A 25,586-nucleotide genomic window follows, 5' to 3' on the forward strand; every position below is an offset into this window, starting at 1 on the left:
GCAGTGATTTTGACCTGAGTTAATCTGTCAATCACTTTTCCTCCTCCTTTCTTTTTTCCCTCAGATGAATTGCTATAATTGCCTCCAAAACAGGCGATCTATAAGTAACTTCAAAGATAAATAAACACCGACAGAGCACAAATAAAAATGTAGCCTATATCACTCGCAGTTTACCTGTCTACAGATTTTGCATTCTAGTAAACGTTTGCCTTGTGGTGGTTTAAATGTTAACACTGAAGCATACGGTGCGCAAATAAACCCTAACCAATAAATAAACAACATGCCAATGTGTCCGTGAATATAAACGCATGAGACTGTAGGCCTATGTGTAAAATGAAAGTGTGGTCCTAAGTGACCGCCCTTATATTCAAACAAGAGGAAATAATTATGAGGTTCATAAATTAAACCCACATGATTGTGCGTCGTGCGCCCTCGCCATGGCACAGCTGAGACTTAACATAGGCTACTGGATGTTTTTTGTTTGTTTGTGTGAAACCTGTAATATAAACAGTTATTTACAAGCCCCTCTTTCAGTTTTTGCCATTCGGCAACCATGAAATCTGCTGTGCATCTCTGGCTTGCTCATTCACTCCCGATCCGCAAATAAATAAATACATTTCTAGTGACCACAGCGCGTCACGTCTCAGAACCACGGGCTTCATTTGTGTATTTATTAGGGCTGTGCAAGTTGCGTTATGGCAACTCATTAAACTATTAACGCCGACATTTATTTTATTGCGCATTAATGCATGTTGCTCACATGCTTTTATTTTGTAAAAGTCTGTTGCTGGCTGCTGCGGTGTAGGGGTCAGAGTCGCCGGACACCGTAAACATGCGCTGTGCACCTCTGTAAAATTCTCAATAAAATTTCATGAATGAGTGTATTTTTCACCACAGAATACTAATGGCGCATTTCCACTAGCACGGCTCGGCTCGATACGGCTCGGCACGGCACGGCTCGGCTCGGTTGTGTTTCCATTACAACTGAGTATCACTAGTGCCGCCGTGACGTCATTTACACGTCGCCGAGCAACGCTCTAAACTCTGTAAATATATAACTTTAGCAACATTTGAATCATTTTCAGGCGAGAAAGTAGTCGTTTAGATCCCCAACGTGTTGAAAATCTGACTAAATACCAGCTGTTTACAATTTTGTTTCAACGAGGTCGGCATTACTAAAGCTAGCCGTAGTGAGCAACGCACTTCCAGTTATTTTCACAAAATAAAATACCCGTTGCCTTTTATCATAAGGAAAGCCATTACGATAGAATTGGTGCTTTTACTTTGTAAACAGGAAGTGAACCTACCCTCTCTGTAGCTAGCTTTAAACCGCCGTTTTGACTGCTCTCGTCCCGTTAACGGCATTTAACCGTTCAATATGCCTTACCGGAGAGTCTTGCCAGCTCTGAGATCGACCTGGTTCATTGTAAAACATTTATTTATTGATGTAAATGTGGTGTTTTCTGTGCGTACAGACCCCAAGGCAGTGCTGCTCTTCTTTCTAACCACAAACAAACTGCTGCTACAGCCACAATTGTTAGATTTCATCAATGAGACCAACATTTAAGAGTTTAACCAGCCGGTGGTAAACCTCTAAAAGCCATCGGGGAAGTTAATTAGCGGTCTGTTCTCCTCGGGGTGACGATGGTAGGCTGGCCCGGCGGAGCACGTCAGGAGCCGGGCTGCTGCCTCTGTGATGAACCGGTCGCTGCTCGGACCTGGAGCTTCACTTCTCCGAAAAACATCGGGGCAAACTTCTAAACAGCCGTCGTTTGGATAAACTAACCGCACATGGGGATCTAAACAGTTACTTTCTCGCATGAAAAAATATTAAAACTTAATAAAGTCACGTAATAACAGAGCCAGTCTCAATATTAGAAATTCTCTGGTAATAACAGGCTTCAGGCTTCAGCAGGAACATTTCTGTTGTCGGTCGTCGCTTCCAGTGACGACACTCATCGGCCAATCAGTGGAAGGCAGTCGGCTTACGTCACGTTTTAGTAACGCTTCGGCTCGCTTGGAACCAGGGCTGAGGTGATACCAAAAATGTACCCGGTTGCAGGTACTGCGTGCTAGTGGAAACACGCAATAGCGCGCCGAGCCGTGCCGTACCGAGCCGAACCGTGCTAGTGGAAATGCGCCATAATATCCCTCCCCCTGCGCTATGCTGACCTGACGCTCTCTCTCTCTTTTTTTTTTTTCACTTTTAATGATAAAGTCACGTCAAACCAGCCATTCTCATTAGGAGAGCCAAATGCCTGACGCGCGATCTACTGGCACTGACGCACCTGTCTTAATATGGAACTCAACATGAGAGCGAAGGTGCGCTCTGCTCTTATTTCCATCTCACCCCACACACGTCGACCTGTGTCTTGTGAAGACGTACAGCGCGATGGAGAGAGGGCGAGAGAGGGAGAGAGAGAGAGAGAGAGAGATCATACAGTAGGCTATACAGCGGCGCACTGCAAACCAGCTGATCCGCCGGTCCACTGAGTGGTATAAGCAAGTTAGTCAGATAATCAGGGCCGTTGCAAGGAATTCTGGGGCCCCTGAAAGAATACTAAAGTGGGCCCCTGACTTTTCCACTTTTTTTCTTAGACTATGTATGTATGATCATTTTATTTAGCCTACTTTGTTTTGATGCTAATGCATCATTACTATAAGTGTAGGAGCCGTATGTAAGTCTGTGTGTGTTTGGTTTGTGGATGTGAACACTGCATTGGTGCGTGGGTAGGGGTGTGTCACTGTGGGCGTGTGATCCGTGGTTACTTGTGATTGCACTCACCTGGTCTCATCAGTTGGCGTTTGAACATGGCGTGGGGTGAGCCACGGGGGTGAAACTTTCTGTTGACCGCTGCGCTATCACATCACATTGTGCTTCCCTTATTAACCTTGCGCGGACGTTTGTAAGCAGTTGGAGCTTCTGTGTTGCCGTGATATGGAAATAAAGGTGCTTTGAGAGCAAGAGTAAAGCGAAGTGTGCGCGTCAACTATTTCTCCCGTGTTCAGCCCACCGCGGCTGATTGTTTTTATTGGTCTCAGTTTAGCCGTAATATTAGTCAACAGAAAAGTTACCGAAGTGTTGATCCACGGAAAGTTTCGTTTACGCTGGATTCCTGGGATCATTCTGGAACGCTTCAAACAAGGAAGTTGGAGCGCGCAGAGACGCACCAGTTCATTCATCGCCATAGTAGGTTTTCATTCATTCACAAGCCAGCCCGTGCGGCTCATTCATCACAGCTACGGGAGCGGAGGTATGGTCACGCATACACAAACACACACACACAACAGGTAATATTTGCGAATTAGCCTAAATAATTCCCCTGGTAGGCTTTAGCAGTGTAACCACATAAGGTGGTTGTACTCCTTTTTTGTTTTAAGCCGTTTGTTATTTTCGTGTCATCAAGCGGGTGGAGCCATTGGCTCGGGAGTGCCGCCGTAGTTCTTTTTCTAAGACAGTTTGTCTTGTTCAAGACTAACGGTATATAGGTACATAAATACCCACCGCTAGTATGCACAGAAGACTAGGGTGAGTTTAGATAGTTTTCTATAGGCAGTTCAGCGGGGAATACATGACGCAATTGCCTGTTTGTGGATCGTTATCGCTCGTGTGTATGCAAGGCTTCCTGTGACGTATTCATGCCATTAAAGCGCTGTGTGTGATCTATAATGTTTTGGGCTGTGCATGGATGTTTTGATAATTCATAAATGAACATGGATTTAAGTAGATCTTCTTCATGTCCTGATGTTAATGTGGGAATTGAAAAACGAATAATAAAACTCTCTGTGAAAGCATTGGAAAATCAAATACAAACGTTTCAAACAGATCGTCAAGCTAAGGTTAATAAAATTAAAGCCGCTATAAAGAAAATTAAAGAACTTATGCAAAATGAAGATAATGCGCCAAGTGTTCAGTCTCATCTTGCAAACTTATCTGTGTTGCTTGAGGATGCAAGCCAACTTCATGAAGCTGTGATTCAGTTGCTTCCTCAAGAGGAACAAGAAAAACAAAACACCTGGTTCTCGAGTATACTTAAGCATAACAGTGGCTTTATAGACAATGTAAGGGGGTGGCTTTCTGATGCAGGTAGACAATCTAATCAAAGTGCTGCACAAATGAGCACAGATGACGTCCTCACCTCGCCTCAGTTACATCCACCTTACATTGAACCATTTGATGTAAAAACTAATGGAAATGATTTATCTAAACACTCTGAAAATGGTGCGGGGATTGCAGTGACAGTAGATGATGTTGAACCGAGGGACAGCATTTCCAATGTTGCAAGTAGAACCTCAAGGAAAAGAAGTTCAGCAGGAAGTAAGTCCTGTGTTTCATCTACCTCATCAGCACGTATTAAAGCTGAGGCAGACATGGCGGCCCTCCTTGCTCGCCAAAGCCTTTTAAAGGACAAACATGCTTTGGAAGAGCAAGAAGAGCTGCTCAGAAAAAAGAAAGAGCAGCTTGATTTGGATATGGAATTAGCTGCATCAATAGCTAAGGTTAAAGTGTTAAAGGCCTCGGAAGGCTCTAGAGTTTCCAGCATTAAATCTAACGGAATGAACTCATATTTGGAGAGACAACAAAGGAGAGCTCCAAAACTGAATGCTGATGCTGAGACATTTGTGCCTGTGGTAGCTAAACAGCCATCTCAGTATATGCCAATAGGTGACCAGCCACGTTCACATTTGTTGGATGCGAGACCTAAGGAGAAAAGGAATGAGCTGCAGTCACAAGTCACATGGTCAAATGGGTTGGAGCCAAAGGTGCAACAAGGTAAAATACAAAGTACACGATCATGTCATCAGTTTCAGTTGAACTCAGAAAATCCTTTACCTGTGATGCAAAATACCATGGATCATAATCGTTTAATAACGGTCTTGGAGAAACAGAATGAAATTACATCCTTGTTGGTTGAGCAGCAGTCTCTCTTTTTTCTTCCAAGACGGGACATTCAGATTTTTGATGGTGATCCTTTACAATTCCAAACTTTCATGAGGGCATTTGAACATAGTATCGAAGACAAGACGCACAGTGCTAAAGATTGCTTATACTTTCTTGAGCAGTACACCAGAGGCCAGCCCAAGGACCTGGTTAGAAGCTGTCAGCATATGCCTCATGATCAAGGATATGCCAAAGCTAAATCTTTGTTGCAAGAACATTTTGGCAATTCTTTAAAAATTGCTTCTGCCTACATGGAGAAGGTCCTCACATGGTCAGTTTTGAAACCTGAGGACGTGAAAGCCCTGCAGGCATATAGTTTTTTATTACGAGGATGCTGCAATGCCATGGGAGAGGTAGGTGCCATGCATGAGTTGGACGTTACAGCTAATATGCAAACAGTCATTAAGAAATTGCCTTATAAACTCCGGGATAGATGGAGAAACGTTGCCTGTGAGTTACAGGATAAATTCCATCGCAGAGTGACCTTTTGTGACATTGTTGAATTTATTGAAAAACAAGTAAAGATTGCAAGTGACCCACTGTTTGGAGATATTCAGGATTCTCAAACAGCAGTAAGAAAGGATGTGAGGAATTATAAATCCCAACCTTATTCTAAAGCAAAAGGAAGTAGCTTCGCTACCACCGTCGCTACATTGGACAAAACTGTCGAGGCCAGTATGAGGAGGGAAAGGGCCTCAGCTGTTGTAAAGGTTTGCTTGTTTTGTGGTGCTGGACATGCCCTGGATCTGTGTCGTCTATTGGAAAGGAAGTCACACAGTGAAAAAATGTCTTTCTTGAAACAAAATGGGGTGTGTTTTGGCTGTCTGTGCATTGGGCACAGGAGCAAAGATTGTCGTAAGCGTCTTTTGTGTAAAGTATGCAATCTGAAACATCCTACCATGTTGCATATCCATTCTAAGGAAAAGGAAGCTGTTTCAGAGCAAGCTAACATGGGGCCAGAGACAGCTAACAGAAGGGCTTTAATCTCAGTACAATCTAGCGGGCTTACTGGGGCCGGTGATCGCGACTGTACACTCTCCATACTTCCTGTTCAAGTGAAGTCGAAGAAAGGAGATGAAATATTGATCACTTATGCCTTCCTGGACCCTGGGAGTTCCGCATCATTTTGTACTGAAAGGCTCATGAACAAGCTGAATCTCACAGGGAGAAGAACAGCTATTCTCCTACGGACAATGGGTCAGGAGAAAGCTGTCGATAGTCACATTGTTTCAGACCTGGAGGTAGCTGGATTGGACACAGATTGTTTCTGTGAGCTGCCTGACATATTCACCCAGAAAAGCATGCCTGTCCTTCAAGGTAACATTCCTCGACAGGAAGACCTTCAAAGATGGCCACACCTGGAACATGTGAAAATTTCGGAGATCAATTCAGGGGTAGATCTTCTGATTGGTACTAATGTTCCTATTGCTCTAGAGCCATGGGAGGTTGTTCGGAGCACGAATGGAGGTCCATACGCAGTCAAAACTGTGTTAGGCTGGACTGTAAACGGTCCTCTCAGAGGAGACTTCGGCAGTGACGCTGCTTGTATGCAGCGACATGCCACTGTCAATAGGATTTCTGTTTCAAGACTTGAGGAATTGTGGGAGCAGCAAACAAAGGCCGATTTCCCTGAATGTGCACAGGATGAGCAGCTTGGATTATCGAAAGAAGACTGTCATTTCATGAAGTTGGTCAACAAGTCTGCCACATTGGTGGATGGTCATTACAGTGTTGGTTTACCTTTGAGACAAGATGATGTCAAATTGCCTAATAACAGAACTGTTGCAGAACAGCGTGCTCTGAGTCTCAAAAGGAGGTTTAACAGGGACAGCTCATTCCATGCTGACTACACCAACTTCATGGGTGACATAATTTCCAAAGGTTATGCTGAGAGTGTCCCAGCCGGGGATCTGGAGCGCTGTGACGGTAGGGTATGGTACATACCTCATCACGGTGTGTACCACCCACAGAAGAGAAAGATTAGAGTGGTCTTTGACTGTGGAGCTTCATTCCGGGGAACATCTCTAAATGCCCAGCTCGTCCAGGGCCCTGATCTGACTAGCTCGCTGGTGGGGGTCATAACCAGATTCCGAAAGGAGCCTGTAGTACTAATGGCGGACATTGAGGCTATGTTCCATCAGGTCAGAGTACCACGTGTTGACACAGACCTCTTAAGGTTTCTTTGGTGGCCGGATGGAGACCATGGCCAGGATCTGGTGGAGTATAGAATGGTTGCACATCTGTTTGGCGCCACATCCTCTCCAAGTTGTGCAAGTTCTGCTTTAAGAAAGTGTGCAGATGACAACAAGGAACAGTTCAGTCCAAGGTCAGTTGATTCTGTGTTGCATAATTTTTATGTTGACGACTGCCTTGTGTCTGTTGGTTCAGAAGAGGAGGCAGTCTCACTTTATGAAGAATTATGTGCGCTTTGTGCTAAAGGAGGCTTCAAGCTCACTAAATGGATTAGCAACAGACGTGCTGTCATCGCTGCCATACCTCAACCGGAAAGAGCTATAGAGGTGAAGGATCTGGACTTGGACAATGACATCTTGCCTATGGAAAGAGCCTTAGGGGTACAATGGTGTGTCCAGTCAGATTCATTCAAGTTTAAAATCACGCTCCGGGACAGACCTCTAACAAGGAGAGGGATCTTGTCCACTGTCAGCTCTATTTACGATCCTTTGGGATTGCTGGCGCCCGTTGTGCTATCCGCCAAAAGGATTCTTCAAGACTTGTGTAGGCGACAGCTTGGTTGGGATGATGCCTTGCCCCTCACTGTGGCCCAGGAGTGGAGGGCCTGGCTAAATGAGTTACATCGGCTTGAGGAGTTTAAGGTCGACAGGTGCTTAAAACCTCTCAACTTTGGGGAAGTTGCTTCTGCGCGGCTCCACCACTTTGCAGATGCGAGTGAGGATGGGTATGGAACCGTGACCTACCTGTTGCTGCATAACATCTGTGGTCGGGCACATAGTGCCTTTATAATGGGAAAGGCACGTGTAGCTCCATTGAAATCGATCACCATCCCTTGCATGGAGTTAACAGCTGCGGTGGTTGCGAGCAGAATGGATAAGTTGTGGAGGAAAGAGCTGAAAATGCCGCTGCAGGAGTCCATTTTTTGGACTGACAGTACCTCGGTATTAAAGTACATCAGGAATGAAACATCAAGGTTCAAGATATTTGTTGCAAATCGGGTCTCAGAGATACTTGCCTCGACTAACTCATCTCAGTGGAGATATGTGAATACATCCAGCAATCCTGCAGACTTGGCTTCAAGAGGAGCAAAGGTTGAGTCCTTCCTAAAGAGCGATAGTTGGGTGTCTGGGCCTAAGTTTCTTGTCGAACCTGAAATGAAATGGCCAATAACTCCTGATTTGTCAGGAAATGTCTCTTCAGAAGATCCTGAGATCAAGACTGTCATTTCTGTGAATGCTATCCAAGCTAATGAGCAGGCAGACATCATTATGAGCTTTATGAATCATTTCTCTTCTTGGATCAGGTTGAAAAGGATGGTGGGCTGGCTTCTCAGGTTCAAGAGTTGGCTGTGGGATCTTGTTGGAAGGAGGAAGCAATTGAAAGCTGTTCTTGTTCAATCTGGCCTGGATGAAGAACAGCTCAAGAAGAAGGTAGAAGAGGAGATGCGGAGTGTCAAGGCTCGTGCTGCCCTCGGGCCTCTTTCACTTGAAGAGTTTGACAGGGCAGAAACCGCAATTCTCTGTTTTTGTCAAAGGAAGCGGTTTCCAGAAGAGATAACTAGTTTGCAAAAGAGAGAAGGTGTGAAGAGGACCAGTCACCTTTGCAAGCTTGATCCCATACTCGAAGGAGGTGTTCTAAGAGTTGGAGGCAGACTTAGCAGAACAGCCATGCCGGATGAGGCAAAACATCCGGCTATACTGGCCAAGGATCTTCATATTTCTGACCTCATTTTACATCATGTACATCTGCAGACAGGTCATGGTGGGCGTAACCACATGTTGGCAAAGTTACGCCAAAGATATTGGATTCCTGGTGCGAGCATTGCAATAAGGAAGACTTTATCCAAGTGTGTTGTCTGTCGTAGATTACATGCTGCCCCAGGACATCAGCGCATGGCAGATCTTCCCCAGGACAGAGTGTCACCTGATGAGCCTCCATTCACCAGAGTGGGAGTGGATTGCTTTGGACCGTTTGAGGTCAAGCGGGGAAGGGGAACAGCGAAAAGGTACGGTGTAATTTTTACATGTCTTGCGATGAGAGCTATACACCTGGAGCTGGCATCGTCTTTAGACACCGATTCCTTTGTGAACGCCCTTAGACGGTTCATTGCAAGACGTGGTCAGGTGTTGGAGTTGCGTTCCGATAATGGCACGAATTTTATCGGAGCTGAGCGTGAATTGAGGGAAGCTGTCGGAAAATGGAACCATGCCCAGATCAATGACACACTCCTTCAGAAGGGAATCAAGTGGATTTTCAACCCGCCCACTGGTTCACATCACGGCGGAGTGTGGGAGCGATTGATTAGATCTGTGAGGAAAGTGTTGAATTCTGTCTTGAGAACGCAGAATCTGGATGAAGAGTGTCTCTGTACAGTCTTTTGTGAAGTTGAGGCTATTATTAATAGCCGCCCTATAACCAAGGCATCCACTGATCCAAATGACTTAGAAGCGCTGACCCCGAATCATCTGCTGCTGCTCAAGTCCAAACCTGCATTGCCACCAGGAGTGTTTCAAAGGGAGGACATATACGCTCGTCGACGGTGGAAACAAGTGCAGTATATGTCCGACTTGTTTTGGAAACGCTGGGTCAAGGAGTATTTGCCCCAGCTTCAGGAGCGCCAGAAGTGGCAGAGCACCAGACGAAACTTCATGCCAGGGGATGTTGTGATCATCGTGGACGACTCGGCTCCCCGTAATTCATGGCTTACTGGAAGGATTGTGCGGGCAGACCCTGACAGAGGAGGACTTGTGCGTCGGGTCCGCATTAAGACTAGGAGCAGCTATCTGGACAGGCCCATCACCAAGGTGTGCCTTCTTCAAGAGGCGGAGGAGTCAGAAGAGCTGCATGGACTCTGAATATGGACAGTTTGTATTGACTTGGACATTTGTGCACGTGAATGGACTTGGACTGATTTGTATGATTACCGGGACTATTTGCCATAAATCGTAGGTCATGGGTAAGAGATATTTTTGAGTGTGATGTTGATATCTTGCTAACCTTAAGTTTGGTCTCCTACATGTTATAATTGTGTAATTATTGCCTTAAATAATTAGGGGCCGGAATGTAGGAGCCGTATGTAAGTCTGTGTGTGTTTGGTTTGTGGATGTGAACACTGCATTGGTGCGTGGGTAGGGGTGTGTCACTGTGGGCGTGTGATCCGTGGTTACTTGTGATTGCACTCACCTGGTCTCATCAGTTGGCGTTTGAACATGGCGTGGGGTGAGCCACGGGGGTGAAACTTTCTGTTGACCGCTGCGCTATCACATCACATTGTGCTTCCCTTATTAACCTTGCGCGGACGTTTGTAAGCAGTTGGAGCTTCTGTGTTGCCGTGATATGGAAATAAAGGTGCTTTGAGAGCAAGAGTAAAGCGAAGTGTGCGCGTCAACTATTTCTCCCGTGTTCAGCCCACCGCGGCTGATTGTTTTTATTGGTCTCAGTTTAGCCGTAATAATAAGTATTAGTCAGGGTCTTATGCAGAATAATTCAGTCATACAAAGATTAGACTAGGTGCAGCAGGTGTCTTCAACTTTGTGAAGTTGTGATATCAAATCGGAATGGGTTTTATAGGGGGATTGACAGTATAGGCTTGTGCTATAACTAGTAAATTATAGTGAAAAATCAATACATTGAATTAATAAATTTAATCCAGAGGAAGTGCAGAGTTAAATGAAATTCCAGCACTGACTCCATATGTTCAGACCATCTGCAATCCTGTTTGACGTGTGTGTGTGTGTGTGTGTGTGTGTGTGTGTGTGTGTGTGTGTGTGTGTGTGTGTGTGTGTGTGTGTGTGTGTGTGTGTGTGTGTGTGTGTGTGTGTGTGTGTGTGTGTGTGTGTGTGTGTGTGGGTGTGGTTGAGGGTCCTGTCGCTATGCCTCCTATTGATCATGCGCCCTGGCTACTTGGCCAAGGGGATGTCCCTTTGGCCGAATGGTTAGCGCACATGACTGTTACCCGAGAGCCTGGGGTTCGAAGCCCGCCCTGGACCCTCTTCACCTTGCCACATGTGCCTTTCCTAATCTCTGCAATGAAGCACTGTTGCAAAATTACAACATTTTTTGTAAGATAGATAATAATGTAAGATAATCATGAAAATAAAAATGTTTAAAGCAGGACCTTCTAAGGAAATACCTGCTCATTTTCTAATCAATTCATAATCAAAGTGGTGGGGGATGCTTGGACATGGTAATGCTCTGGAGCAGGTGTGAATGTTCAGGGGTTTGGAGTGTGTTGTTGCTCAGGAAAGAGTCTGGTCCAGCTAGCCTTCCAACATAACCTCCCCTCCCCCGGTCCTCCTTCAAAGTTGAACAGCCAGCTCCATTGCAAGCTCTGAGCGATTTGTGTGACAATGGGTGACCAATAGGTGGCCCATTAAGGCAAACAAAAGATTGAGCAATGATAATGCTAATTCCCTGGTCGAAGGCATGCACTGAATACCTGCAACTGCAAACATCTTAAAAAGGCTTTCATCACTCCCTTAGTTTTTTCCTATTTAAATGTAGATTCACAGTAAATAAGTTGTGATAAAAAAATTGACAGTAGGTATTATTAGCTACAACAATTTATTTCCAGATAAAACAGTGGCCAGCGCATCTCCAGTAGCTAGGTCAGTTATAATTTCACTTCTTAAATCAAACATGTACTCGTGGTTCTATGAATTATGTGAATTTCCACTCACCACCAGCGGCGGCACTTTAAATGCCGCCTCTGGCGATATGTACTGTTCTGTGAGAGAAGCGCCATCTCCTGGTCATGTCATGTATTTCATTGAATGGGTGGAGTTCCAGTAAAAACTAGTCACACCCAGGAAAAGGAGGGGGTCACTCCAGCTGCTGGGACTTTGCTGGAGCTCTGCTGGAATTCTCATGGGAACAGCATGGGAACAGCATGGGAACAGCATGGCAGCAGCATGGCAGCAGCATGGCAGGGGAATTTCTATGTGGCTCCTACTGTATAAGTATTATATTTTACTTTTTTTTTTAATCAAATTTTATTCTGTTCTTATTAGTAATAATATTTGTATTTATCTTTGATCCTCTCCAACTCCTTTGTATATCACATTTTTTTGTTGCTTCTTCTTTACTATTCAGGAGTTTGTAACAAAAAACAAAAACAAAAAAAAACACCGTCTCTACGGTCTCACCTGTCCATCAGAGCAGAGTGACTGACAGACCCGTGTTTCAGACCAAACACTCTATAGAAGTGATTGCTGTCGGAAGATACAACTATTTAAGACTTATATTAACACAAATATATCACTTCCTTCTGCTTTAAGGACATTTCTAGATCACCCACATCAATTGCATCATTACACATAGGCTAGTAAAAAAACAACTGTTTTCTACATGAAAGTTTCAATCTACATTTTATAAATTAAAATAATAAAAAAAATGATAAGTATAATCTGATATGACCAAGACACCTAAAAACAAAAACACGGCCGTTTTCATCAATTTACAAGCAAGTGGACAACACACATACATTGGAGTGAATGGGTTTTCTGGGCACTTTTGCAATACCCATATCCTGCCACTCGGGGGCATGAGGCTTTAACCACGGGACTCAATGGAAGTGTCGTTACTCTCTTATTCCAGTGCTCGAGCTGCAGGTAAATCCTCATCTTCCTCTGAGACAAACACATCAACAGTCAGAGTGGTAACGTGAGGTGTTGTGTCTTCTCTCTGCAGTGAACTTCTGGTACGACATGGACTACGACATCAAGTACAACTACTTCCAGCTGCTGGAGTCGCTGTGTGAGGTCACAGGGGGGTCGTGACATCACAGCAGCTGAGTGACGTCACGGTGACGGACAGTGAAACAATGAAACTGAGCTGAGGGACGATATTAAAGGTCATTAAACTCGGTGTGAGACGTCCTGATTGGCTCTGGTGCATGCTGGGAACCGAACAGGTGCATGCTGGGAAAATCAGGACAGGTGTGGGCGGTAGGGGTTGCACAGACTAGTCGACTAATCGACTAGTCGACTTTACTGCTCCACAATGACGTTTTCAGCTTGACGTCGACTAGTTGCTGATCATGTAACAGTAGGCTACAAGAGTAGCGGCTTCAAACAACAGCTGAGTGGCTGAATGAAAAAAATACGAGCGCCGTCAAGCTGGATGGAACGAGCGCGTACCAGACAGGAAGTCGGGCACAGAAAAGGCGAGAGAATCCGGTCGATTTTCAAAATAAAATAAATGATGATTAAGTTTGCTTGTCCGCCTAGATATTTGTCAGTTGCATCTGCACACAAGACACACATCCATACACACAGCGCTAGAGACAGACCTGTAGCCTACAGACGGGTCGATGTTTGACCGGCGCGGAGAGAGCAGGAGAAGCTGCTGCCTGACACCAGCCAAGCGCCTGTGAGGCTGCGCTGCCGCGGCCAGTGTGTCGGGCTGTCGGCAATTTAAAAAAAAAAAAAAAAAACTCCGCTCATATCGACAGCTTTAGCACAACGACAACCAACAACAGCAACAACCAACCAGAAAAAAACTGTGAGTGAAACTGTGAGTGAGCAGGACTGTGATGGTGACGAGGCCTGTGTGTCGTTTTCCTCCCTAATTGTTTAACGGACAGTAGCTACAGTATTGCATGTTACAGAAAAACAAACTGATTTACAGCTTGTTGTTTATAGGCTAAAGCTGCTGTTCTGTGGACTCATTTCTGTGCATGAGCGTATGTCAGTGAATAATCTACAGATTGTTGCCAAGCATTTCCCTCCTCCTGTAATTTATGATGGGAAAAATATGAATGACGTCATCAGCGACTAGTCGACGTCGACTCGACTTTCATAACATTAGAGTCGACTTTTAAAAATCTGAAGTCGTGCAACCCCTAGTGGGCGGTGTGACCAATCAGATCAGTGTGTTTACACCTGTGGACCCGATGAAGATGCTGAAGATCAAGAGAAGCAACCAAGATGGCGCACGCTCGGCTGCGACAGCACTGACTCGTTCTACTCGTTCCCGTCCGTGCTCAGAAAACTCAAAGCACTCCACCTACTTGACTAGAGCCAGTCCTCCTCTACTGCTCCATATGCTCCTACACCAGGATTTCAGTCACCAACCAGACCTAATTAACACGCATCACGCACCTCGCCTCCAAAATCATATTTGTTCCCACACCCAACCTCACAGAACTGAACAATAGACCCATAAGACACTTTGCAATCTCAATAGAACAGGACAATACACACCCACTCAACCAAAACCTCATCCCACTGCCCCCAGGTCGTAGGTATCGGTCACTTAAACTCAGAAAGGCTCGCATGGGACAGAGTTAAATCCCTGCAGTCGTAGCCACCGTAAACAATAGACCCGTTGACATTCTCCTCCTCTCTCTTGTCTGTCACAGTCAACGTTTGTGCCATACACTGTTCGTGATAAGTCTGCTTTTGTGTGCTAATTGTGTGATGTTCTGTTTTGCTTCTCTGAGTGTTTATCTGTATAATGTCCTTCATGTAAATGTACGGCCGAGTGGAAACTAAATTTCCCTTCTGGGACGAATAAAGTCTAAGTCTAAGAAGATGAAACGGAGCATCAGGAGGAGGACGGAGGTGATTTAAGTGACTGAACGAGGCCTGGTGGTTTAACAGCAGTTTTGGAAAACAACCTTTTCCAAAACATAGGAATCGCTGCCCGGAGCTGATTATATGTCAAAGAGTCACACAGACATTACTGTATACATCTATAAATTCATCATAAAACATCATTTCCCCTTTACTATTTTATAGCTCATTTACAAATAATATGCCCTTTTCAAACATTGATTTAATGAAAAAAGGAACACAAATTGTTAGTCACAATATTACTTTTGTACCACAACAGTTGATTTTGGATTTCATAACAAGAATTAGGTTGATGATACTGGTATTGAAGCCATCTCACTATAACTTCTTCCAAAATGCCTGATCAATAAGGAAAAGCTTTAATTTTCAGTAAGGCAAACTGAAAGCCAGTTTTTTTTTTTAACAATATTTTTTATTGATTTTTAACTTTTACAAGAAAGGGATGGATACATAATATGGTCCACAGGAATGAAAAGCAAAACAAATAGACAAACAAAACAAATAATAAAAAACAACAACAAAAACAACAACAACCGTCAGCTCAGATCTATATAATTAGGGTTCAGTAAGAAAAAATATACAGTATGAGCATTCAAGAAAATCCCTGCAACATTATACAAGAGACACCAGGCTCTACATACTTCAAATAGGGTTCCCAAACTTTATGGAATTGGTCTGTTCTTAAATGTAATATGCATGTAAGGTCTCTAATGGCACTAGATCAAACACTACTCCTTGCCAGCCTTTAACAGTTGGTACCCTGTCATTGATCCATTGTAACAGAATATTCTTTCTCGCTGCATAAGTAAGTATACAGTACAGCCTCTTATTATGTTTTGATGTTAAACGACGATTTGGGAGGCCCAAAATAAGCTGAAAGCCAGTTAACTGAAAGTAAGACTAAACGAAGATGACAGAAGTTAGCCTAATTATTAAAGAGTCTGGTCCCTTCTGATCCAGTGGTCAGGGTTTTTATGACACTCGACATGTGTTTTTCTGGTCCATAAGTGTTAGTGTTCAAAACTGTGACATGGTGAAGCTCCGTTTAACGTTAAAACTCAGGGGGCGGAGTCGGGAGGAGAACAGGAAGTGAATGTGAAACCGTGGTGATGAATGAAGCAGTGAGAGCTGCTGACTCAGCTCTGTGATGGACACCACTGTCATGAAGACATGGAGAAGAACAACCTCATGTTCCTCCTGGACAAGAAGATGAAGAACAACGAGACGTCAACCGTCTGAGTCCAACTCGTCTTCACAGTCAAAGTCGTTTTATTGTGAAATTCCCCCAAACAGGAAGTTCCTCCTGAGCTGCAGCTGTGACACTGAAGAGGAACCGGAGACGATCTTGATGAGCTCTAAGTCCAGACTCACTGATGATGACCTGTCAGGGACGATGGTGGACTGGACACACACACACACACACACACACACACACACACACACACACACACACACACACACACACACACACACACACACACACACACACACACACACACACACACACACACACACACACACACACACCTCACTCTCTCATCGTGGCCTGTAGAGAAGAAGAAGGAGAAGGTTTAGGGAGGTGGTGAACTCTTCAGTGTGTTTCAGCTTCTGATTGGCTGTTGACATTTGATAGAGAAACTTGTATTGATCGTGTATTGACTGAATCTGCTGATCAGTTGAGTCAGAACAAGAACAGCTGATGGTTCATATTGATCCCACATGAGTTTTCTAGAGACTCTCAGGTGAGTGACAGGTGAACCTCATTGTTCCTGTTTGACTCAACACCTTTACCTGTAACTGGATCACTGATGATTGACACATTGAAGCTGCTGCAGCGTTTTCTGTGTCCGTGATGTCACATATGATGTCATATGTGATGTCACATCCTGACAGGTTCACCTGCTGCACTTTACACTTTACATTTTGTTTTACTCCCACAGTCATCAGCTGTGGAAACAGCTACAGATCAGACTCACAGCAGAGTCTCCAGTCGAAAGTCTGGACTCTTCACAAGATCACGAAGCTGCTGCAGAGCTGAAGAGCTCAGGTTGTTTCCAATCAGGTTCAGGACTCTCAGGTGGGAGGGGTTGGACTGCAGAGCTGAGGCCAGAGAAGAACAGCTGATCTCTGACAAACTGCAGCTCCTCAATCTGGATAAAGAATAAAATAATAAGATTAAATGATTGATGATTGACCAGATCTCTCTCTCTCTCTCTCTCTCTCTCTCTCTCTCTCTCTCTCTCTCTCTCTCTCTCACACACACACACACACACACACACACACACACACACACACACACACACACACACACACACACACCTAAGATCTACAACAGTAACAGTCAGTGAACTGACCCCAGAGTCTCCAGTCTACAGTCTGGACTCTCCAGAAAACCACTCAGATCCTTCACTCCTGAATCCTGCAGGTTGTTTCCACCCAGCTCCAGGAGTCTCAGGTGTTTCAGGTGGGAGGGGTTGGACTTCAGAGCTGAGACCAGAGAAGAACAGCTGATCTCTGACAACCTGCAGTTCCACAATCTGAATAAAGAATAAAAGCAGTGAGTTGAGGACAAAGCTCCTTGTTGACAGCGTTCTGTGTCTCATCATCTGTTCAGAGCTGAAGAAGCTTGAAGTGAAACTAAGTGAGTGGTCATGTGACAGACACTGTGGACAGGAAGTAAACTCCTCTAAAGGGATAGTTCAACATTTTGTCAGATTGGCCCATTGCCATAATCCCTATAGTCATAGCAGTAGGTTTGTTACCTTTAATTGTCGGTGCAAGCTATTTTTAGAACGGCGGAGCAGAGCCGTGAGCTGCTCAGAGCTACGCTACGGAGGCTCATGGGATTTCTTGGTTCCCCTCATCAAACTCATCAAATACACAATCCAACAACTCCACAACGCTCTGGTGGACAAGTTGTGACCTGCACATTCACCACGCTATGAGATAATAACACAACGTTACCATACAGAGTTGTTTTAGAGGGAAATTAGGGACAGTTTTTCATCAAGCAGTCTCTGTATTTACCTTACCTACCAATTTGCCAAAATGTTGAATTATCCCTTTAATGTCATGTGACCAGAGGCTGCTTCACACACACTGTGGACAGGAAGTAAACTCCTTTAATGTCATGTGACCATGAGCTGAAGCTTCCTTCCTGTGGAGCCCAGTGTTGATGTTCATGAGCCTCAGTGTCTCCACAGTGGGATCATCAAACCAACACTGTTCTCTGAGCTACAGGACTTTAACCATCATCATCATCATCATCATCATCATCATCATCATCATCATCATCATCATCATCATCATCATCATCATCATCATCATCATCATCATCATCATCATCATCATCATCATCATCACACTGACCTCTGAGTGACCTCTGACCCTTCACCTTCTACCAGCTGCAGTAACATGGAGTCAGAAACTGAACTGAACAGAGACAAAAGTCCAACAGGTCCAGTCAGTGAACTCACCTCAGAGTCTCCAGTTGACAGTTTGGACTCTCCAGTCCAGCACACAGAACCTTCACTGAGTCACTCAGGTCGTTTTCACCCAGGTCCAGCTCTGTCAGGTGGGAGGGGTTGGACTTCAGAGCTGAGGCCACGACTTCACAGTGAGTCTCTGAGTGTTTACAACCAGCAAGTCTGTGAAGAGAGAAAATATGAAACATGTCAGAATAAAATGAGATGAAAGCTGCAGTAAAAACACAGTTGATGCATCTGATGACAGGACGTGATGATGTGATGAACATCTGAGCTTCAGCTCATCTTCTCTCACTTTGATCCTCATCACTCAGCTTCAGAGGCTCTGTTGACTCTCAGTGACACTTTGTGAGTCTGTGTAGTTGTGTTGTCTGCCTGCCTGCCGTCATAGTGGACCGTGTCTACAACAGACCGGTGGGTGAACTGGTCATAGTGGACCGTGTCTACAACAGACCAGTGGGTGAACTGGTCATAGTGGACCGTGTCTACAACAGACCGGTGGGTGAACTGGTCATAGTGGACCGTGTCTACAACAGACCGGTGGGTGAACTGGTCATAGTGGACCGTGTCTACGACAGACCGGTGGGTGAACTGGTCATAGTGGAGCGTGTCTACGACAGACCGGTGGGTGAACTGGTCATAGTGGACCGTGTCTACGACAGACCGGTGGGTGAACTGGTCATAGTGGACCGTGTCTACAACAGACCGGTGGGTGAACTGGTCTGAGCTCCTCCTGCTTCAACATCACTCTGGTGTTCAGCAGCAGATCAGTAACACAGTCTCTGACAGTGAGAACAGTGACACACTGGTTACACTCATTCATCTCTGTGATGCGTTCAAGGACAGACAGACGACGACTTCTCTTCTATTGTTACTTTTCACTGTGCTGCTGTAATACTGCAGGATCATCAGTGTGGGATCAATATACCAATACCAATCAATAAACTTTTGGCAACACTTGGCACTACTGTGGTGGAATATAAAACTTGATGCTGTTTTTACATGACATTGTTCTTGTTGCTACGACAACGAGTGCCTCTCTTAGCCCTGCTGCTCCGGGCCTAGACTGCTGTCCTCCATGTTCATCAGGACTTCAGTCTTCCTAGATACAGACGACAGCTTCACTTCTGTCTAACTCTTCACATGTTCTTCACACCTGTCACCTGAGTCAGTGTGGGCGGAGTCTGAAGATGACATCACCTGATGACACCGATCAGACTGCACACAGCTGCCTCTGAGACACTAAAGGGTTATGTAGTAACCCGAGTGGTTGCTTTGCCTAGTAATAATACACGCAGACGTAGGATACCGTGTTTGCTCATTTACTCACATTCGCAGCTACATACATGGCACACATTAGCCAGCAGGCGGAACATTGGGGGATGCAATACAACAGGTGTGCCTATTTACCAGGGCGGGGTAATATGAGCCCACTGACAAAGGTTCCGCCCTCTAACACAGCAGTGATCTACATTCTCTCTGCAACAGGTTAAAACTATGGTTCATGTGCAGTCGTACTAACACCTCAAAACACTGAGGTGGAAGAATTGAATGAAACCTAAAAGTCAACATAAAAACTTAAAAATAACTGTTCATTAAACATTAATTAATTAAACAGAGAATCCACATGTTGGAGCTCACAGCTTTTACTCCACATCCAGAAAAAACACAACTCAGCAGTTCTTAATGAGAATAAATGAAAACTGTGTTTATCTGAACTTGATCAAACTACTGGACTCACTTAGCCTTCTTGCAGTTTCTCAAAGCTGGGATCAGCCTCCGTCGTCCCTCTGGTGATGTGTTGTACTTCTCCAGGTCCAACTCGTCCAGAACCTGCTCTGACATCTGCAGCATGTAAGACAGAGCTGAACACTGGATTAAAGACAGGTACTGTGATCTGTTCTTTGACTTCAGGAACTGTTGGATCTCCTGATGAACTGACTGGTCCTTCATCTCCGTCAGACAGTGGAAGATGTTGATGCTTCTGTCAGGAGAGATCTTTGTATTCTTTGTCGTCTTCAGGTTGTTGATGGTTCTCTGGATGGTTTCTGGACTGTTGTCTGTCTGACCCAGCAGACCTCCTAACAGCCTCTGGTTGGACTCCAGAGAGAGGCCATGAAGGAAGCGAACAAACAGGTCCAGGTGACCATTTCTACTGCTGAGGGATTTCTGCATGGCTTTCTGCAGGAAGTTAACCAGGGTTAAATCAACATCTTTAGTTCCCAGGAACTTCTTGAGGACCTGTGTGTTCCTGTTGGTGAAACAGTGGAACATGTAGACTGCAGCCAGAAACTCCTGAACACTCAGATGAACAAAGCAGTAGACTGTTTTCTGGAAGATCACACTCCCGCTTTTGAAGATCTCAGTACAGAGTCCTGAGTTCACCAAGGCCTCTGTGACATCCAGACCACACTGCTCCAGGTCTTCTTGGTAGAACATGATGTTTCCTTCCTCCAGCTGTTCAAACGCCAGCCTCCCCAGCTTCAGAAGAACTTCCCTGTCGGCCTCCGTCAGCTCCTGTGGACTCGTCTCATGTCCTTCACCGTATTTGTTCTTCTTCCTCTTTGTCTGGACCAGCAGGAAGTGTGAGAACAGGTCTGTCGTGGTCTTGGGCAGCTCTCCTCTCTGGTCTGTGGTCAACATGTGCTCCAGAACTGTAGCAGTGATCCAGCAGAAGACTGGGACTTGACACATGATGTGGAGGGTCCTGGACTTCTTGATGTGTGAGATGATTCTTCTGGACAGATCTTCATCACTGGACCTCCTCCTGAAGTACTCCTCCATCTGGGCGTCAGTGAAGCCTCGGACCTCTGTTACCCTGTCGACACATGTAGGAGGGATCTGATTGGCTGCTGCAGGTCTGGAGGTGATCCAGACCAGAGCCGAGGGAAGCAGATTCCCCTGGATGAGGTTTGTCAGCAGCACGTTGACTGATGACGTCTGTGTGACATCAGACACAACCTCCCTGTTGTTGAAGTCCAGTGACAGTCGGCTTTCATCCAGGCCGTCAAAGATGAAGAGAAGTTTACAGACAGCCAGCTGCTCTGCTGTGACCTTCTGTAATGTTGGATGGAAAACATGGAGCAGCCTGAGAAGACTCAACCGCTGATCTCTGATCAGGTTCAGCTCCCTGAAGGAAAGCAGAACCAGCAGACTGACATCTTGGTTCTCCAAGCCCTCGGCCCAGTCCAGAGTGAACTTCTGCACCGAGAAGGTTTTTCCAACGCCAGCGACGCCGTTGGTCAGAACCACTCTGATGGGTCTCTGTTGGACAGGTGAGACCGTAGAGACGTCCTCTCTCTGTTGGACAGGTGAGACCGTAGAGACGTCCTCTCTCTGGTGGACAGGTGAGACCGTAGAGACGTCCTCTCTCTGGTGGACAGGTGAGACCGTAGAGACTTCCTCTCTCTGGTGGACAGGTGAGACCGTAGAGACTTCCTCTCTCTGTTGGACAGGTGAGACCGTAGAGACGTCCTCTCTCTGTTGGACAGGTGAGACCGTAGAGACGTCCTCTCTCTGTTGGACAGGTGAGACCGTAGAGACGTCCTCTCTCTGTTGGACAGGTAAGTCTTTAAAGATGTTGTTGCACTTGATGGGAGCATCATGGAGGGTCTTCTTCTTGGACGTTGTCTCCAGCTGTCTCACCTCATGTTGGGTATTAACCTCTTCATTCTGTCCCTCTGTGATGTAGAGCTCAGTGTAGATCCTGTTGAGGAGGGTTCCACTTCCTGTTCCACTTCCTGTTCCCTCAGTTCCTTCAGTCACTCGTTCACATCTGCTCCTCAGACTGATCTTATGTTGATCTAAAACCTCCTGCAGACCACGATCTGCTGAGAGAGAAGAGACAGAGTCAGACTGAAGACAGAGAGTCTGACAATCTGATCAGATTATTTTCATCAGCTACAGAACTACAGACAACAAAGAGAAGGTTTGAATCATCATCTTAAATGTCAGTGCTGTGTGATGGAACAATGACTGGAGAAAACAACAAATGACCACATCAGCAGACAGATGTTCAGTCTCACTTTGTCCACAGCTGCTCTGATTGGCTGTCTGCAGCTCACCTCTGGTTCTGGGTCTTTTTCCACACTGCTGGTCCACAGAGACACCACTCCTCTTCCTCCTGTCAAGACATTTCTGGATCAACAACATGTCACAGCTCCACATCTGAGCTCTGATTGGCTGCCTGACAGAGTGTGTGCATGTTTCTGTCTCTGAGGTTTGTTGTGAACCTTCAGAGTCTGATGGATCTGGTTCCTGGTTTCTCTCTGTTTCCTTCACATGAGTCTAAAGACTGAATCATCTTCAGCTCAGTTTACAGTAGAAACCGTCTCTTACCATGACTCTGAAGGTCCAGGTACAGGTACAGGTTCAGTACTGAACCAAAGAGGTTGATCTTTGGAGTAGTCACTCTTCACAGACCAGCAGGTGGGTCCAGGTTCAGGTCCAGGTCCAGGTCCAGGTCTGCAAACACAAACATGTTTTTATTGTTATCACATTGATCACTGATCAGTTCTCTGGTCACAGATGCATTATGGGAAGTCTCCGGTGACGTCAGCGTCCAGCACCACACACTGTAGTGAAGAATGGAAGCAACACAGCAGCATCATATGGCGCATTTCCACTAGCACAGCTCGGCTCGATCTGGCTCGGCTCGGCTCGGCTCGGTTTGGTTGTGTTTCCATTACAACTGAGTATCACTTGGTGCCTCCTCGACGTGGGCGGGGTCGTCATAACACGGCTGCGCAAAACCGCTGTGACGTCATTTACACGGCGCCGAGCAACGTACAAATCCGGAAGACCAGAACAACAACAACAACATCAGAGGAGGACAGCATGGAGGCCATCGAGGCGATCGTGTTGCTGCTGTGGATTTTTGTCACACAGAAGGCAAGAGAAGAGAGCCAGAGAAGACTCTGGGCCGCCAGACAAAACACTATTGAAAAGTACCGGAGAGTTTGTCTTGAGTCTTGTTCTTATTTATGTGACAGTGGTGGTCCTGTCACTATGCCTCCAATTGATCATGTGCCCTGGCTACTTGGCCAAGGGGATGTCCCTTTGGGTGACTGGCAAGCGCGCATGACTCTTACCCGGGAGGTGTGGGTTCAATCCCCGCCCGGGCCCTCTTCACCTTGCCACATTCACATTCTAGTCGGTCGTCGCGCGGTTATGACGCTTCCAGTGAAGACACTCATCGGCCAATCAGTGGAAGGCAGTCGGCTGACGTCACGTTTTAGTAACGCTTCGGCTGCTTGGAACCAGGGCTGAGGTGATACCAGAAGTACCTGGTTGCAGGTACTGGTGCTAGTGGAAACACGCAAATAGCGCGCCGAGCCGAAGCGCGCCATTGGAAACGCGCCAATAGACAACAGTGTAGGAAGACAAAACACACACACACACACACAGCTCTGTTAGAGACAGTTAGGAGGTTGAGGTTTTTATCTGGTTTCTTACTCTGAGTCTGAAGGTCCAGGTCTGAAGTTTTCAGGTTCAGGTTTGGAGCAGTCACTCCTCATAGACAAGCAGGTGGATCCAGATTCAGATCTGAAGTTTTCAGGTTCAGGTCTGGACCAGTCACTCCTCATAGACCAGCAGGTCGGTCCAGATTCAGGTCTGAAGTTTTCAGGTTCAGGTCTGGACCGGTCACTCCTCGTAGACCAGAAGGTGGGTCCAGATCTGAAGTTTTCAGGTTCAGGTTTGGAGCAGTTACTCCTCGTAGACAGACAGATGGATCCTGGAGACTCTGCTCTCAGTCTGTGGTTTGCAAACACAAACATGTCAGTCATTACAGTTTTTTTTCCAATCGCTAAAACACAATTTTTCAAACTAGGCTGGTTTTTATCAAAATACTGAACACAATTCACAAAACCACACATAACACTCAAACTGCAGACTACACCTCATACATCCTGCAACATGAAGCACTGCAACCAGAACTACATATATCATCAAAATCAAACTTTAGCACCAAACAGCTCAGACTTCATTCATATGACCAGATGTTTGTCTAACTATACACTGTTGGACAGAATGAAAAATATCTTTAGCTTTGTCATAAAACTAAAATAGTTCAAACTGTAGAGAACTCTTCAGATTGTTCACAAGCACAGAAACATTTACAGATACACACACATGCTGTTGAAACATTTAGGCTATCTTTTTATTTTTCACCAAACAAGTCAGTGCAACATGCACAGTAGGGGAGAGTGGGGTAAGTTGAGCCACTTTTTGTATTCAGGATCACTACATCAAGACAATTATAGTTTTGTTGCTAACTAACACATCTGCATATATTTCAGGATGTTTTGCATCCCTACAAATTAACGGAATGAGTGTAAATATAACTGTTTTTAAAATATAGCATGTTCAAAAAAAGTGGTCTTGTGACTCAACTTACCCCATGAATGGGGGTAAGTTGACCATAGGAGTGGGGTAAATTGATCAACCCCCCCTTCTTTCTTTCCTTCCATCCATCTCCTCCCTCCCCCTTTACTTAATATTTCATCTGTCCAGGTTACAGGTGAACACAAACTGCAGGGACTTCCTGCTGAGCCACCAACTCACTGAGATTTGGGGAGTTTTGTAATTACGTTGCATCTTGGGAAGAATCCCAGATATTTTTCTTTGAAAGTAAAGTTTGGCCTCACTATAAACAACTTTTCCTGTTTATAGGAACATACTTACTGCAATCACAAACATACAGAATCTTGATTTAATCATTTGGACATATACAGCCAAAATACATTCATTAAGTGTATAGAATAGGTGGCTCAACTTACCCCACAGCTACCTTAGCTTGGGTTTATTGCTCTCACAGCTAAAATGGTGCAGTTTCATGCTAGGTTTACTACCTCATGTTGTAGCTCATAGATGCCACGACCCACGTATAAAACAAATTTGCAATCATCTCTTTTGGTCTAAACACAATTCTCATGAAACTTATGATCGACAAAATTCACTCTCGAGAGTGAAAAATGATTTTTTTGGTCATAAATGTTAAACCACTTTACTCACATGGTTCTACTCTTCACAGACTCCATGAAATGATGCCTGCCTCCCAAATATTTGGTCACATGCTAACTTTTTCCTATAGTTTCCTAGAAACAAGGGGTGGGTCAACTTACCCACTGGCTCATCTTACCCCACTCTCCCCTAGATATATTTACATTGGACGAAACAAAAACATGCTCTACAAAACAGTAAACTGAAAAAGAAAATGTGCATAAAAAATATAGAAGCCCCTCCCCTTCCCTCTTCCTCTCTCTGCAACGTTTTCCATTGTTGTTGTAAACAAACTGTTGTCTTTTAGTGTTTCCTTCCTGATTTAAGTGGTAACAATGAACCATTGAGGTGTTTGTCAGGTGACACATAGACTACAGTATACTGACCAAT

At 45.2% G+C, this 25,586-nt stretch overlaps 2 protein-coding genes across 2 annotated transcripts in view; both read right to left on the minus strand.

Annotated features, from left to right (window-relative positions):
* Positions 1-25,586, minus strand: part of tbpl2 (TATA box binding protein like 2) — a gene marked incomplete at its 3' end in the record, with an annotated part of 106,437 nt that overhangs the window by 46,420 nt on the left and 34,431 nt on the right.
* On the minus strand, positions 16,583-20,633 carry LOC311005883 (NACHT, LRR and PYD domains-containing protein 12-like; the record flags this gene model as incomplete). Its single annotated transcript, XM_083998490.1, has 4 exons — positions 16,583-16,859; positions 17,064-17,246; positions 18,186-18,356; positions 19,936-20,633. 4 exons carry the CDS (start codon positions 20,631-20,633, stop codon positions 16,682-16,684), a joined length of 1,230 nt encoding a protein of 409 aa, XP_083854616.1. The 3' UTR covers positions 16,583-16,681.

The sequence above is a fragment of the Trachurus trachurus genome (assembly GCF_905171665.1).
Source record: "Trachurus trachurus genome assembly, chromosome: 22".
In the NCBI taxonomy this organism is placed as follows: domain Eukaryota; kingdom Metazoa; phylum Chordata; class Actinopteri; order Carangiformes; family Carangidae; genus Trachurus; species Trachurus trachurus.